The 11,709-nt window shown below is 40.3% G+C and overlaps 3 protein-coding genes across 3 annotated transcripts in view; 1 reads left to right on the top strand and 2 right to left on the bottom strand.

Annotated features, from left to right (window-relative positions):
• The window catches only part of LOC128427306 (myosin heavy chain, fast skeletal muscle), a 31,503-nt gene that overhangs the window by 2,695 nt on the left and 17,099 nt on the right, over positions 1-11,709 (top strand). The gene's annotated exons all lie outside the window — the stretch shown is intronic.
• adprm (ADP-ribose/CDP-alcohol diphosphatase, manganese-dependent) lies at positions 1,144-5,564 on the bottom strand. Its single transcript, XM_053413412.1, has 3 exons — positions 4,761-5,564; positions 2,665-2,787; positions 1,144-2,003 (listed from the first exon to the last, which is right to left on the bottom strand). The coding sequence occupies exons 1-3, from the start codon at positions 5,347-5,349 to the stop codon at positions 1,711-1,713; spliced, it is 1,005 nt and encodes a 334-aa protein (XP_053269387.1). The 5' UTR covers positions 5,350-5,564; the 3' UTR covers positions 1,144-1,710.
• Positions 6,265-11,363, bottom strand: rsph1 (radial spoke head component 1). Its single transcript, XM_053414394.1, has 8 exons — positions 11,313-11,363; positions 10,206-10,319; positions 9,678-9,783; positions 9,449-9,539; positions 9,085-9,220; positions 7,953-8,030; positions 6,766-6,847; positions 6,265-6,311 (listed from the first exon to the last, which is right to left on the bottom strand). The coding sequence occupies exons 1-8, from the start codon at positions 11,361-11,363 to the stop codon at positions 6,265-6,267; spliced, it is 705 nt and encodes a 234-aa protein (XP_053270369.1).

Genomic DNA, 11,709 nt, shown 5'->3' with positions numbered 1-11,709 from the left:
ACACTGCGTCACTTGAACGCAGCAGCAGCGCCACGGCCACGTCTGTGCCGCTGCTTGCTGCCTTCATGGACTGTCGGAAATAGGGCGTATATCTTACCCCCATGTCGAATACTTTTTAAACTGCATCATCTCAATTGCCCACTTACAAAATACACAAAATAATTTCCCAAAATTAACGACTTACTCTATATTTGTACAGTGGTGCAGTGAACCATACAACTTATTATATACATGTTAATTTTTCCTTTATATTTTACAGTTGCATTCTTCGGGTATCGCACCAATATATTACCTAATGTCCACTAAGCAGCTTTACAAAGCCCTCAACTGCCTTGTAACACCAATGTAATAACAGCCAAAAAAAATTATAAACCAGAACGTAATACAAATCTGCAACTTTTAACAGAGTAATTCCCATAAACGTGATCGCAGTTGCCTACCACCGATTTAATTTCCTGCAAATGTAATAGCTGTTATATCTGCAGGGCTTTGTTACATTTGCTGGACCGTGAAAATCTTAAGGTTTCAAAATTATAATAACTTCTCACAAATGTAATATAAAGAAAAATGAAATCGTCATTATTGTAGTTTGTTGATTTACTGATACACTTGCCAATGCGCTTGAATCAGCTTATTAGAAAATATGGGCAGAACGGGTCAAAACCCGTCAAAGCAGTGCTCTGAGAAAGTTAGAAATAACAATTTAGGCTGCGTTATAACAAGTCCATCTTCTACCTTCTCTTCAACTTTCTGTCTTTCTCTCAGTCACATGCACGCAGCTTTATCATTCCTGGTCAGTTCACAGAAAGTTCAAAGAAGTTTTGTGGCACGTAAATCCATCTAGTAAAAGCCATTACATTAGCAGGAAATTATGTATTACTTTTGTAGTAATTGTTGCTATTAGGTTTGTGGGATTATTACATTAAAAGTGAATTGTATTACATTGAGAGGTGCTACATGCCTCTTATGGTCTTCTTCAGTGGAGGGAGTCTACAAGGTTGTCTGGGAGATGGCTCAAATTAGGAACATGCTATCTACAGATATCTACAATCTATCAACTGCAAGACAATGTAATTTAATTGAAACTGACAGCGATAAGATGGGGACAGTCAGCTGGACAAGAAAGTGCAACTACTGCTGGTATGAAGTTTTCTTTTCTTTCTTTTTATTCATTGAACTGATTGTTTTACATTGTACAAAAAAACAGATTTGCACTCATCTCAGGCTGATCTCATCACCTCATAACTGGGCATCCATATTTTTCAGTTAATACAATGCACTTGTAAATTTCTCACCACAGTAAAAGTAGAATGTAAGACAATCAGTTGTGTGCAAGAAGCAAACAAGTTTAAAAAAAGAAACAGCAATCCCTTAAGAAAAAACAGTTCCCTCTCAAAATATATAAATATGCATTTAATGCGTAATCTCCTAAAGCAACCATTGTCTGGATACATTTCACAGTCAAAATTTAAATCAAAACTCATAAATTCAATTAAATATTTGAGGTACTGCAGTTGTTGATCTGTTCTGATCAGGTAGGTGCATATGACAGCATGTGACTGTGTTTTGTGATACAGTGAATGTCCATACTTCTCCACCAAGGCCTTTAAAGAAAACTAGAAGGGTGCAAAGTTATACGACTTTAAGTCAAAGGCCTCTGCTGTGAGATGGGATATGATCATGTCATCTACGATCTGTGTTTATTCAGCTTCATTGAAACAGAAACACTCGATCTGCGATCCTCCCGCTCCCTTTCAGCACCATCCTGTCCTCGTACACGGAGACCGTGCCAAAGGCGTCGCTGTCAGGCGGCGTCTCAATCACCCCCTCCAACGTCAGGTGGTGCACGCCAGTGTCTTTGTCCTGGCAGTATCCGCCGTCGTGGTCGTGGCCCGCCATGAAACACACCACACTGCTGTGGGACTTTATGATGTCCAGGATCTTGTCGAAGTTCCATGCGAGGCAGATGGGATCTGTGGAGTTGGGGTGGACAGGGAGGTGACCTGCGGGGGGGGAAATAATAATCAATAATCAATGGTTGCCAGGTTCTGATTCAGTCTTCATCATCACATTGAGAATTTGGTTTAAGCTTACATTATTGATTTCAGACTCAAAAACCAAAGACCAAACTTTCTGGAGGTCTTGATGACATTATAAACTCAAATTTCAAATCCCACTCTTTCCCATCTGCATGCCTAAGTGTCCTTGGCAAGATACTGAACCCCTAAATGGCCCCTCATAAATGCTGATTGTTCTAAAAATATAAGTCGCTTTGGACAAAAGCGTCAGCTAAATGTAATGTAATGTAAAATTACAGTTAGTAGAGCACATACATTTGCAAAGGCCCAACAGTCCACCTTAAATTCTATGAATGTGCACCACATTTCACACACTCCGTTCCCTTTTGTCATGGGGATCCATGAATTATTCCTTGGGAAAACCGTGCGAATGCTAGCTAATGCCTCATCTCACAGTGGTAAAGAAAATGAAAAATAATCCTCTGACCCACTCTCTGTTAAAGAGTCACATTCAAATTTAACAGGTTCTTTCTTGAAATAGTCCACATCGTACCACCGAGTTTTATGTAATGTGGCTTACACACAAACAAACCAACAAATTAACGGATACGGGTGAAAACATAACCTTGGTGAAGATTTCACTTACTGATAATAGTGACTCTCTCCTTCTTCTCATCAGCCGACGACAGCACAGACTCTAGCCAGTCCAGCTGGTCCTTACTGAAGCCACCGTTGAACATGGTGAATCTCCTCTTTAGGCCCTCTACCACTGAAACAACATAGAAACATATAGTGATACACTAACAGAAAGGAAGGGGACTGCCACATCACAAAAGCAGGCCAATTCAGGGGCTGCATCATTCCAAGGACTTAGTCTTGACCGAGTAGGCTGCAAAGGCTGAGCTAAAAGGATAGGGTCTGGTCTATGGAGGATTTCCTATTACTAACATTTGTTTGAACCGCTCTTACAATGGCATAATTAGCTGCTTTGAGTCCTTGCACTTGCTTCAGCTCAGCAGCCCACATAGCTAGCTTTTTAGCTTTGCCACCAGCGCAGAATGAATCCTGTGATGGGTTGGCCCAAGAGGGATCCACCAATTGGCTCTTTTGTGGCTTGGGAATAAAAGAACACATATGAAGGAGCCTTCGAAATGAGACAAATTGCTATAGATGGAGACAACTTGTGATTTCTATATGATAAAAATATGATATATGATACAAGGTGTACGATTTTAGAAGTAGTTAAAATAAACATACAACTTTTATTTGTTTATAAGAAAACTTTGCAGAACACCTTTAACTTTTCCAGGCATAGTAAATGATCAGCCACAGTGTAACAGTACTACAGTAGTACAGATAAAGTAAGAGTCAGTGAACTATTTCAAAATGTCTATTACATGACAAAATGTTATAATACAACCTCCCTTTATGAAACCAAGCAACTGGCCATAAGAGACTATGGTTTAAACAATAAAACCCCTGATTTTAACAAATAAAGCAAGAAAACCATATATAATTCTCATCCACTTTTCTTTTGAAAAGAGAAGACTATGTTATATTTTTCCTCAGAAGTTAAAAATAGTGTTGCTTTGCAGCCCGGATCGAGAAGAACCCAATTGGTCAACTTTACTCTTTGCAATTTGAATCTGCCACGCACGTTTATTTCATTAGTCAGAATTTCCAAATTTCTGAATTGCTGGTTGGACATAAGGCTAGGTTAAAAAACTATTCTCTTTAAATTGATCTTCACTCAAATCATTCTATATTGATTCATAAAAAGGAAGGATCAATCATGCTCAGGTCCTTGGGTAAGTTTGGGTTTTTGGTGCTGCCTTCAGGTTCTTTCAAAAAACAACACTAGCGAGAGGACAACCACGCCAAAGTCTCCCAGTGTTTACAGTTTGTCCATTTAATAAAGCAAACTGGGCTGTTGAACTGGTTTTTTCTAAAACATATTTTAGATTATTTACACCTGTATCATTAAAATGAATCTTCAGTGTGGTGTTTAATTGCAGCATCGTCCATTCACAGCTTCCTTACACATCACCTGCACGTGTGCTCCCGTGCAAGCGTAAAAAGGTTCGGTGGCACTTGTCTGTGCGTGGCAATTGTAAAAATCAAAAATAACAATAATGATTTTTAGTATTGTTGTTGTTGTTATTATTATGCTGCAGCTTGGTTGAATTTCCTATTGGAGAGTGTTCTGTAAAACTTGGGAAAACTGTCAACACCCAAGTGCACTGTTTTGAAAAGGGGCCCAACCCAAATTTGTAATAGCCCCCTAATTTTAAGAAGTCTAGATCCGGGCCTGTCTTCTGAATATTATGATATATGACAAAGAAAAAGTGAAAGTGAAAGTGAAGTCACTTAAAAGTGAAATATGCATTAAGTATCACACTAGGGCTATGGGGATATGGCCAAAAATGATATAAGACAAAAATGTTCTGCAGAGATTATTATTTCTCTTAAATTTAAAGATTTAGAGAGTGAAGATGGTGGTTTTATACAATGAAAAATACTTTATAAACAGCACAACATTATACAAATCTAATATCAATATGTTATACATTCTCACTGTCCACAAGGCAAAACAATATATATATATATATTGGACCTTTGTTTCATTGCTATTGATGGAAATTATATGTCGATTATTATGTTGTTGTTTTTGGCACTGACCCTTAATTATTCAAATGATGTTATGAAAGTGAACGTGACCTGTGATGTCATCAGGGCATGTACCTGGGGGGCAGTTGAGGTCCTCGTTGTTGTTGTGCTGTCTGATCACATCCCTCGCTCCCCTGTACTCCTCACTGGACTCCTCTCTGCCCAGCAGGCTCACGTCGTAGGCGTCCAGCACGACGAAGGTGAAGCCGGGGAACGGGCTGAATCTGTAGGCGTAGATATCGGGAGCAGCCCGATCCGCGCTGAGGCTGCCCGCCGGCTCCTCGGTGTCAGTGTCGGGGGGGGTCGTGTTGAGCCTGGAGCTCAGCAGCGCCCTCCGGCTGAAGTTATAAAACTCGTGGTTGCCCCACACATGGTGCACCTCCACGGGGCCGGAGCCGAACTCCCTCAGCACGGTGTCCAGCGCCCGGTCCGAGGCGCCGCGGCCCTTGTTGAAGCCGTCGATGATGTCCCCGAGCTGGAGGACGAACCGCGGCGCCACGGCCGAGTCCGACCAACTCTGCTGGGCGTTCCTCAGCAGCTGGAGGCTGCTGCGGTAGTAGCGCCTCCTCGACCGGGTGAAGTTGTAGCCGTCGTCGATGTCCGCGTACTGGATGTCAGCGATCACACCGAACGTGAACAGAGGCGGTTGTTGCTGATCGTCCATTCTCCAGCGTCTGTTCAAAAGAAGTGACGTCCCGGGGCGTTTACAGCATGTTCCGACCAAACAGGACGTGTAGCGTGACAACCTGCACACATGATGAAATCCTGCCAGCTCACTTTGTTCTGTCGACCCATTTAATGACTGAACACAAACCAACAGGCACGGCGGTGATCTGACAAGTACAATCGGTATAACCGTACAATGTTCAGTACTACAAAATAAAAGCAGCGACCTCCGCTTATAATCTTCAAAATAAAGCAAGTAACGTTTATCTGTATGGCACTGTTACAGACAAGGTGCCATACAGATAAACGGTTTAAAAAGATAAAAAGTTTTTTACACGTGCAAAAACTGAAAAATAACACACTAAAAATAATCCAACTTCCCGGCCTCCCTTAAAAGGAAAATCAAAATAGATAATAGAGAGATGGAAGGCTCTTGAACTTGTGTCCCAAAAGAAGCCCACGTGCTGTAAACTTGCTGTTTTCTTAATATGCCTGTGCTTCATATACGGTGGTCCTGGAGGTCAAAACCCAAAGAGCTGTTTTTTCTGCAAACACTTTTTTGACAGTCAAGGCCATAGTAGTATAGTCTGCTTGTGTGTGTTTCGATTGAGGTCCGCCGCTTTAGTCTGGTGCCCTCCAGGCTTTATATAATTAAGAACAAGTTACATTTAACCACTTAAATGTCACTGAGGAAGAGTAATTTCCTTCCTCTTCACATTGCATTATACAGTCTGAGAAGCAAATGGTGTCCATCCAGGATAGTTTCAGCTGAGAGTGAAATATTCAATTTGTCACCATTTGATCTGTCGTAAAAAAAGGCATCAAATACACAGGCTCAACAGATTGATTAGTTTATTTATGTTTTACTCCAACAAAGGCTGAAACATGCAGGAGACTCTGTTGATCACGCAGATCAGATCTCTTCAGCCTCTTCTTGTGAAGCTGTATCTCTGTCCCCAGCTGAAAAAAAGGAACACTTGAGTATACACTTACACGGTCACTTATTGTGTATTCTCATTCACCATTTTCAGATCTCATTTGATCCCTCGGCTTCTGCAGTTCTGCATTTGAAGCATTTCAGGCATTTGAGCAACAACACTGCAAACTACTAAACTAACATTCACGCTCAAGTTGAATTTTGTTCCAGAGAAATATTGCGTTTTATGCCCCAGAAAATATATTTTGACATTAGACTAATATATAAAATATAAAATATTGAAGCTAAAAAAGTGTACACAAGCCCTTGAAACTATATTTAGATCACAATGTAGGAAAATGCACTTTACACATTTAACAGAATGAACAAGATTTTTTCCCCCAAAAAATGTATTGGTGGGTAGGAGTCTGCTGAGTAAAACTGTTCTCAGTATTTTAGTATGGCAGTATTTCTCACTGCCATTTTGATAAGGTTCACCTGTCTCGTTGGTGATGCTCTTGGGAACCCACTTGAGTGTGGTGGGGGGCCCCGACTCGCCCCACTCCATGTCAGATAGATCCTGTCAAGAGGGGAGTTAGAAAAACATTCAAATCTTCAGCTGAACAAGGGTGAGCCTGAAAACATTTGCAGACGTCAGGCTCAGCAGAGATGAAACACATGGACGCTTGCATCTCAAACACACATCTAGGTTCTCTATGCATCCTGAAGTTTTGCTGTGACCAAAGGTGACCCATCACATCATGCATTTGATGTTAAACATGCTCTTAGAACGGGCCACGGAATGTAAATAACGATGGACAAGTCTCCACTTTCTCCCAATGCACGAAAATGAAACTAACACATCTCCAATACAGGTGCCGCCATCCTGTGCTATGACGTCATATGAAGTCAGTGTCTGTGCAGTAGTGATTGGGCCACCAGGTCCCGCCCATCCACCCACTCGACCAATTTTGAGTCAGGCTTAGCTGTCAATCATTAAGTATCCCCCCCCCCCCCCCCCCCCCTGAACGTAGATCATTGTGATAAAATGAGAGAAAACAACACTGAATATGTTTTATCTGAGGTGTATTTTAACTTTTCAGTTTGGTCTATGTCCAATCCACATACATGCAGGAGGCAGGGTGATGACATTTAATGTAGCCGGCCACCAGGGAGCCATTAGGACCCTTTTGGTTTCACTTTAAGCAAGCTGACATATAATCCATCTTTAAACAAAGTCTATTGAACAGGTACATGTGCAGCCTGAAAAATCCTTCTAGTGCCAGCAACACAAATGTATCTATATGAAAAAGCATTCTCTTATATATTGAAAATACCACAAAATCCTCGTACCAGACAATGTCTGACCAAGTGATCTATGCTACTGAGAAAAGACACAGCATCAGTAGTCCTTCACAGGAACAGTGGCAGCTCCTCCTCTGCTCTTAAGGTGGCATAGGCCTCTCTAGAGCCCGGGTAGGGCGACTTCTGTGCTTTAATGCCTTTACTGTTCTCCTCCATGTCTGCTGGCTGAAGGTTCAGTCAACACAGCTGTCATGGTCATACCGTGTCTAAGCATGTCGTATGACAAAGTTTGTGTACAGTACAGCAGAAGTCAAATATAAAGTGAGGAAATTAAATTAGTTGACTCATTGAGCTAAAACAATAGGTGGATGTTGTATTACCTCCCCTTTTTCAATTTGGAGGAATTCACCGTGCTGCTCACACCCAATATCAAACACGTACTTCCCCGGGCCGTAGGGCTGCAAAATGAGAACAGAAAGGTAAGGACAAATAAAACCGAGGACAGAGTTACAAAAGGTTTATAGTTTCATTATAGAGTGGATCAAATGACTTTGTGCAATGTGGTATTGGTCACATATACAGACAAGTCTTCACATGTTGACTATCAGCAGCTTCCCTCGGCTGTATGAAGCATATCTGCATCATTCAGCTCATTGAAGTGATTAATTTAGTTTCAACTTTGCTGTTTTGGTTCAGCCTCTCCTTAACCTACTTCCCAACAGCAGCAGGCAGCTGTTTTCAGAGAGAAATCACTGATGAACTGACTGTGCACTGCTTCCCCACAACCCAACTCCCGACACAAAGCAGTTTGGGTTTAAGAGCTTGATATTTCTGAATGGCTGCTATATGCAACTTTACAATGCAACAATAAGTCACTGTTGTGTTATGCTGCTCCCAACTGGCAGAAATAATGATTTTATCCTGCTTTACAGCTGCATCTCTTACTTTTTCCCTGAATCAAAAGCTAAAAGTCATGTTGGCACTATAATGGCCTTGTAAGGTTGATACAGCTAGCATGTTAGCAAAGTATAATGTCTATTCACAAATCCTGAAGACACAGAAAAAGACCAGAAGAGTACTAAGAAGAGCACATTCGACTCAGTCAGTCGCTTTAAATTTAGTCAAATTATACACTTCACACAAATGTGACAAAAAGTCAAAGAAAGTAAAAACTAATTCCATGGGTTTCCAGTCTCTGATAGTAGTGTCCATTAAGTTACTACATGCTTCCTAATATGTTGATATAGATATGTTATTGCAAATTTTGTCTTGTGTCTAGTGCAGAGTGGTTTTATCAGAAATTATTACAGAAAATTAGAGTGTGAGGGGAACTGCAGAGTTGAGTGAGATTGTCCGATTAACTTTAAAATGGTACATTTTAGATTAAAAGGGGGGACCATCATTCATGCCCCCCTATGTAGTCTACGGTTCATCTAAAATGTTCCAATTATTTCTGGTAAATACTGACAAATCAAAGCTTTTCACAAAATAAGTCTTGAAAACAGAACTTACTTTGTTGTTGGTAAAGTTTCCCTCGTATCTGTGGTTAGAGTGGAGGTACTCTCCCGCCGACTCCATTTGGCCATTCACCCATGAGCCCCTGTACTTTGAGCCAGTTTCTTGGTAGTGGTAAATGCCCTGACCGTGCCTGGAAATGAGCAGGTTTAGTGTTGTCCAGGTAAAAAAGATGGATTATATCTGGTAGTTTGGGTCTGTTACTCTTATTTTAACAGCATTCCAGAGACTTTACAATTGAATTAGGTCTTTACTTAGATTGTAATGTTGTCATATAATACAGGTGAAACAACACATGTGACTTAAACATAAAAAAAAAGTCATCACGTACATATTGTATTGTCAAAAGCTGTAGACTAACCTCATATCACTCAGCCACTCTCCATCATACGTGTCTCCGTTGGCGTAAGTGTAGATACCATGACCATGTCTCATGTTCTCTACCCAGGAGCCTGACAGACAGAGACAGGCGACGACAAAAGTCAGGTTTTTTATAGCTCTATGTCAGAACTTCAGCTCATAATCTAATCTTTGATAGACACACTAATAATGCAAAGAAACACAATCCTCGTAAAGGGTGTTTTATATACCTTCATATTTAGAGCCATCTGGATAGTAGAAGATGCCCTCTCCATGTTTTAGGTTATTTTTATAGTCTCCCTCATATCTCGCCCCTTTCTGGAAGCGGTATGTCCCCTGTGAGACAAAAACAGTCAAAGACAGATATGCATTAGTTACGAAAGTGATTATTTCCAAAGTGATTAAATGTTTTTATAAAAGTAAGTTCAAATTGCACTTATGCAGTCTATACTGATATCAAATGTCGCCATTTTACACATCTGAAGGCTAATAGGTCTCATGCCTCATGTGGTGCGTTAGCTCTATTGGAAAAAATGTGTGGTTGTTTAATTATCCTTTTCCTCACTGTGCATGGACTGATTGATGTGACTGTTGATGCCATGAGCTGCAAGAATCTACTGTATATTTAATGAATGAGCTCCATGATGATTACATGTGTACTTAAAGATGTTCTTGTCCTAACTGGGGCGCCAGTTTGTGCTGCGACCTCAGTATTAATTCATTCATTCAGTTAGACAAAGGCAGCTCCAGTTTCATACCTTTCCGCATCTTTTGCCAAACTCATACTGTCCCTGATAATTGTCCCCGTTGGGCAGGATAGCTTTACCGCCTCCATGTCGCTCCCCTGCATCATTTCTCTGCCCTTCGTATTCCTGTCAAAGAAGCAAAAATACATAAACGTGAGTCTTAGAACACATACACTCACAAAACCATAGCTACTTAATGCCTAGCCCTAGCTTTTAGCCTAACGTTAACCTAAACCCAACCTTAAAACATGTTTTCACCTAAAAAAGGTTATGAGTTAAACAGATTTGGGTCCCCACAGCATGAGAAGTATATAAACCTTACCCATAACCTTAACCATGACTAATTCATGCCTTACTTTAACCTTAACCAAACCACAATTCACATCTTAACCCTAACTTTAACCAAGAACACATAAATTAGGTGTAGCCTCATTAGGACCGAGATTAAGTCCCCAGGAGGTGTACTGGTCCTGTCCAGGTCAGTGTTTATGCTGGAAAGGGCCCATAACCCTTTAATACACAAAATGGGTCAAAAGTGACCCGGTTCAGATTTTATTTTCTATATCTTTGCAGTGAATGACTGTCATCATTCAGTATTTCCGGTATTCCACAATGAACTTGTTTTTGCTCATCATAAATCTTTGTTTAAATTTTTCCTTTGTTACTTTTTGAATAAAAATCCTTTTTGTATCACGACCCTTCAAATGCACAACATGGGTCAAAGATGACCCGTATTCATTCCCTGTGTTATTTCATGCATGGCTGAGTGTTTCTTTGTTATATGTGCTTTGAAATAAATGTATTTTATCATCTAATGTTCTTAGTAGTCATTAAATATCTTGTTTTTGATTACCAAAAATCCTTCTTTTCCTTTTTCCTTTCTTACTTTATAAACAACATACTTTTTGTATTTCTACATCACTTTTACACACATGGGTCAAACATGACCAATACAGTACGGTTGACATGTTCATAAAGATTACTGTATGAAGAACAGGATGAGGAAAATTATGATGTAATTTTGCCATTGCAAACGCTAGCTTGAATCAGCTAACATTATAACAACAGACCTGAACGAGTATCGAGCTAAACTAAGCTAATCTAAGTATGTTCTCTCACCCCAAGTTTACTGGTGTTATCCTCAAACTCATCAGATTCACCATCAGACATTGTTCCGAGTCACTTCTTGTTCAGCCAAGGAGGCAATTCCTGGTATGGATTCTGAGTGGGAGATCTCTGATGCTGAGGACCTAGACTATGTTTTAGTCTAGAATGGAGAATGCTCTTATGATGATTTAGGAGACTTATCATCAAAGGAGCATTCTCCTAAATCAAGAAAGAGGAATGAATGTATCAAAGAAACACCCAGCTATGCATGACATAACACAGATAATGAATACGGTTTATTTTGTACCCATGCTGTGCATTAGAAGGGGTTTGAATTACTTGTGTATATCACAGGGTTAAGATATGTAGCTGAAAGTACAAACATACACACACACACACACACACACAC

This window comes from Pleuronectes platessa, chromosome 21 (genome assembly GCF_947347685.1).
Source record: "Pleuronectes platessa chromosome 21, fPlePla1.1, whole genome shotgun sequence".
Taxonomy (NCBI): Eukaryota; Metazoa; Chordata; class Actinopteri; order Pleuronectiformes; family Pleuronectidae; genus Pleuronectes; species Pleuronectes platessa.
Note: the sequence above shows the minus strand (reverse complement) of the source record. Positions and strands in the feature narration are given on the sequence as shown.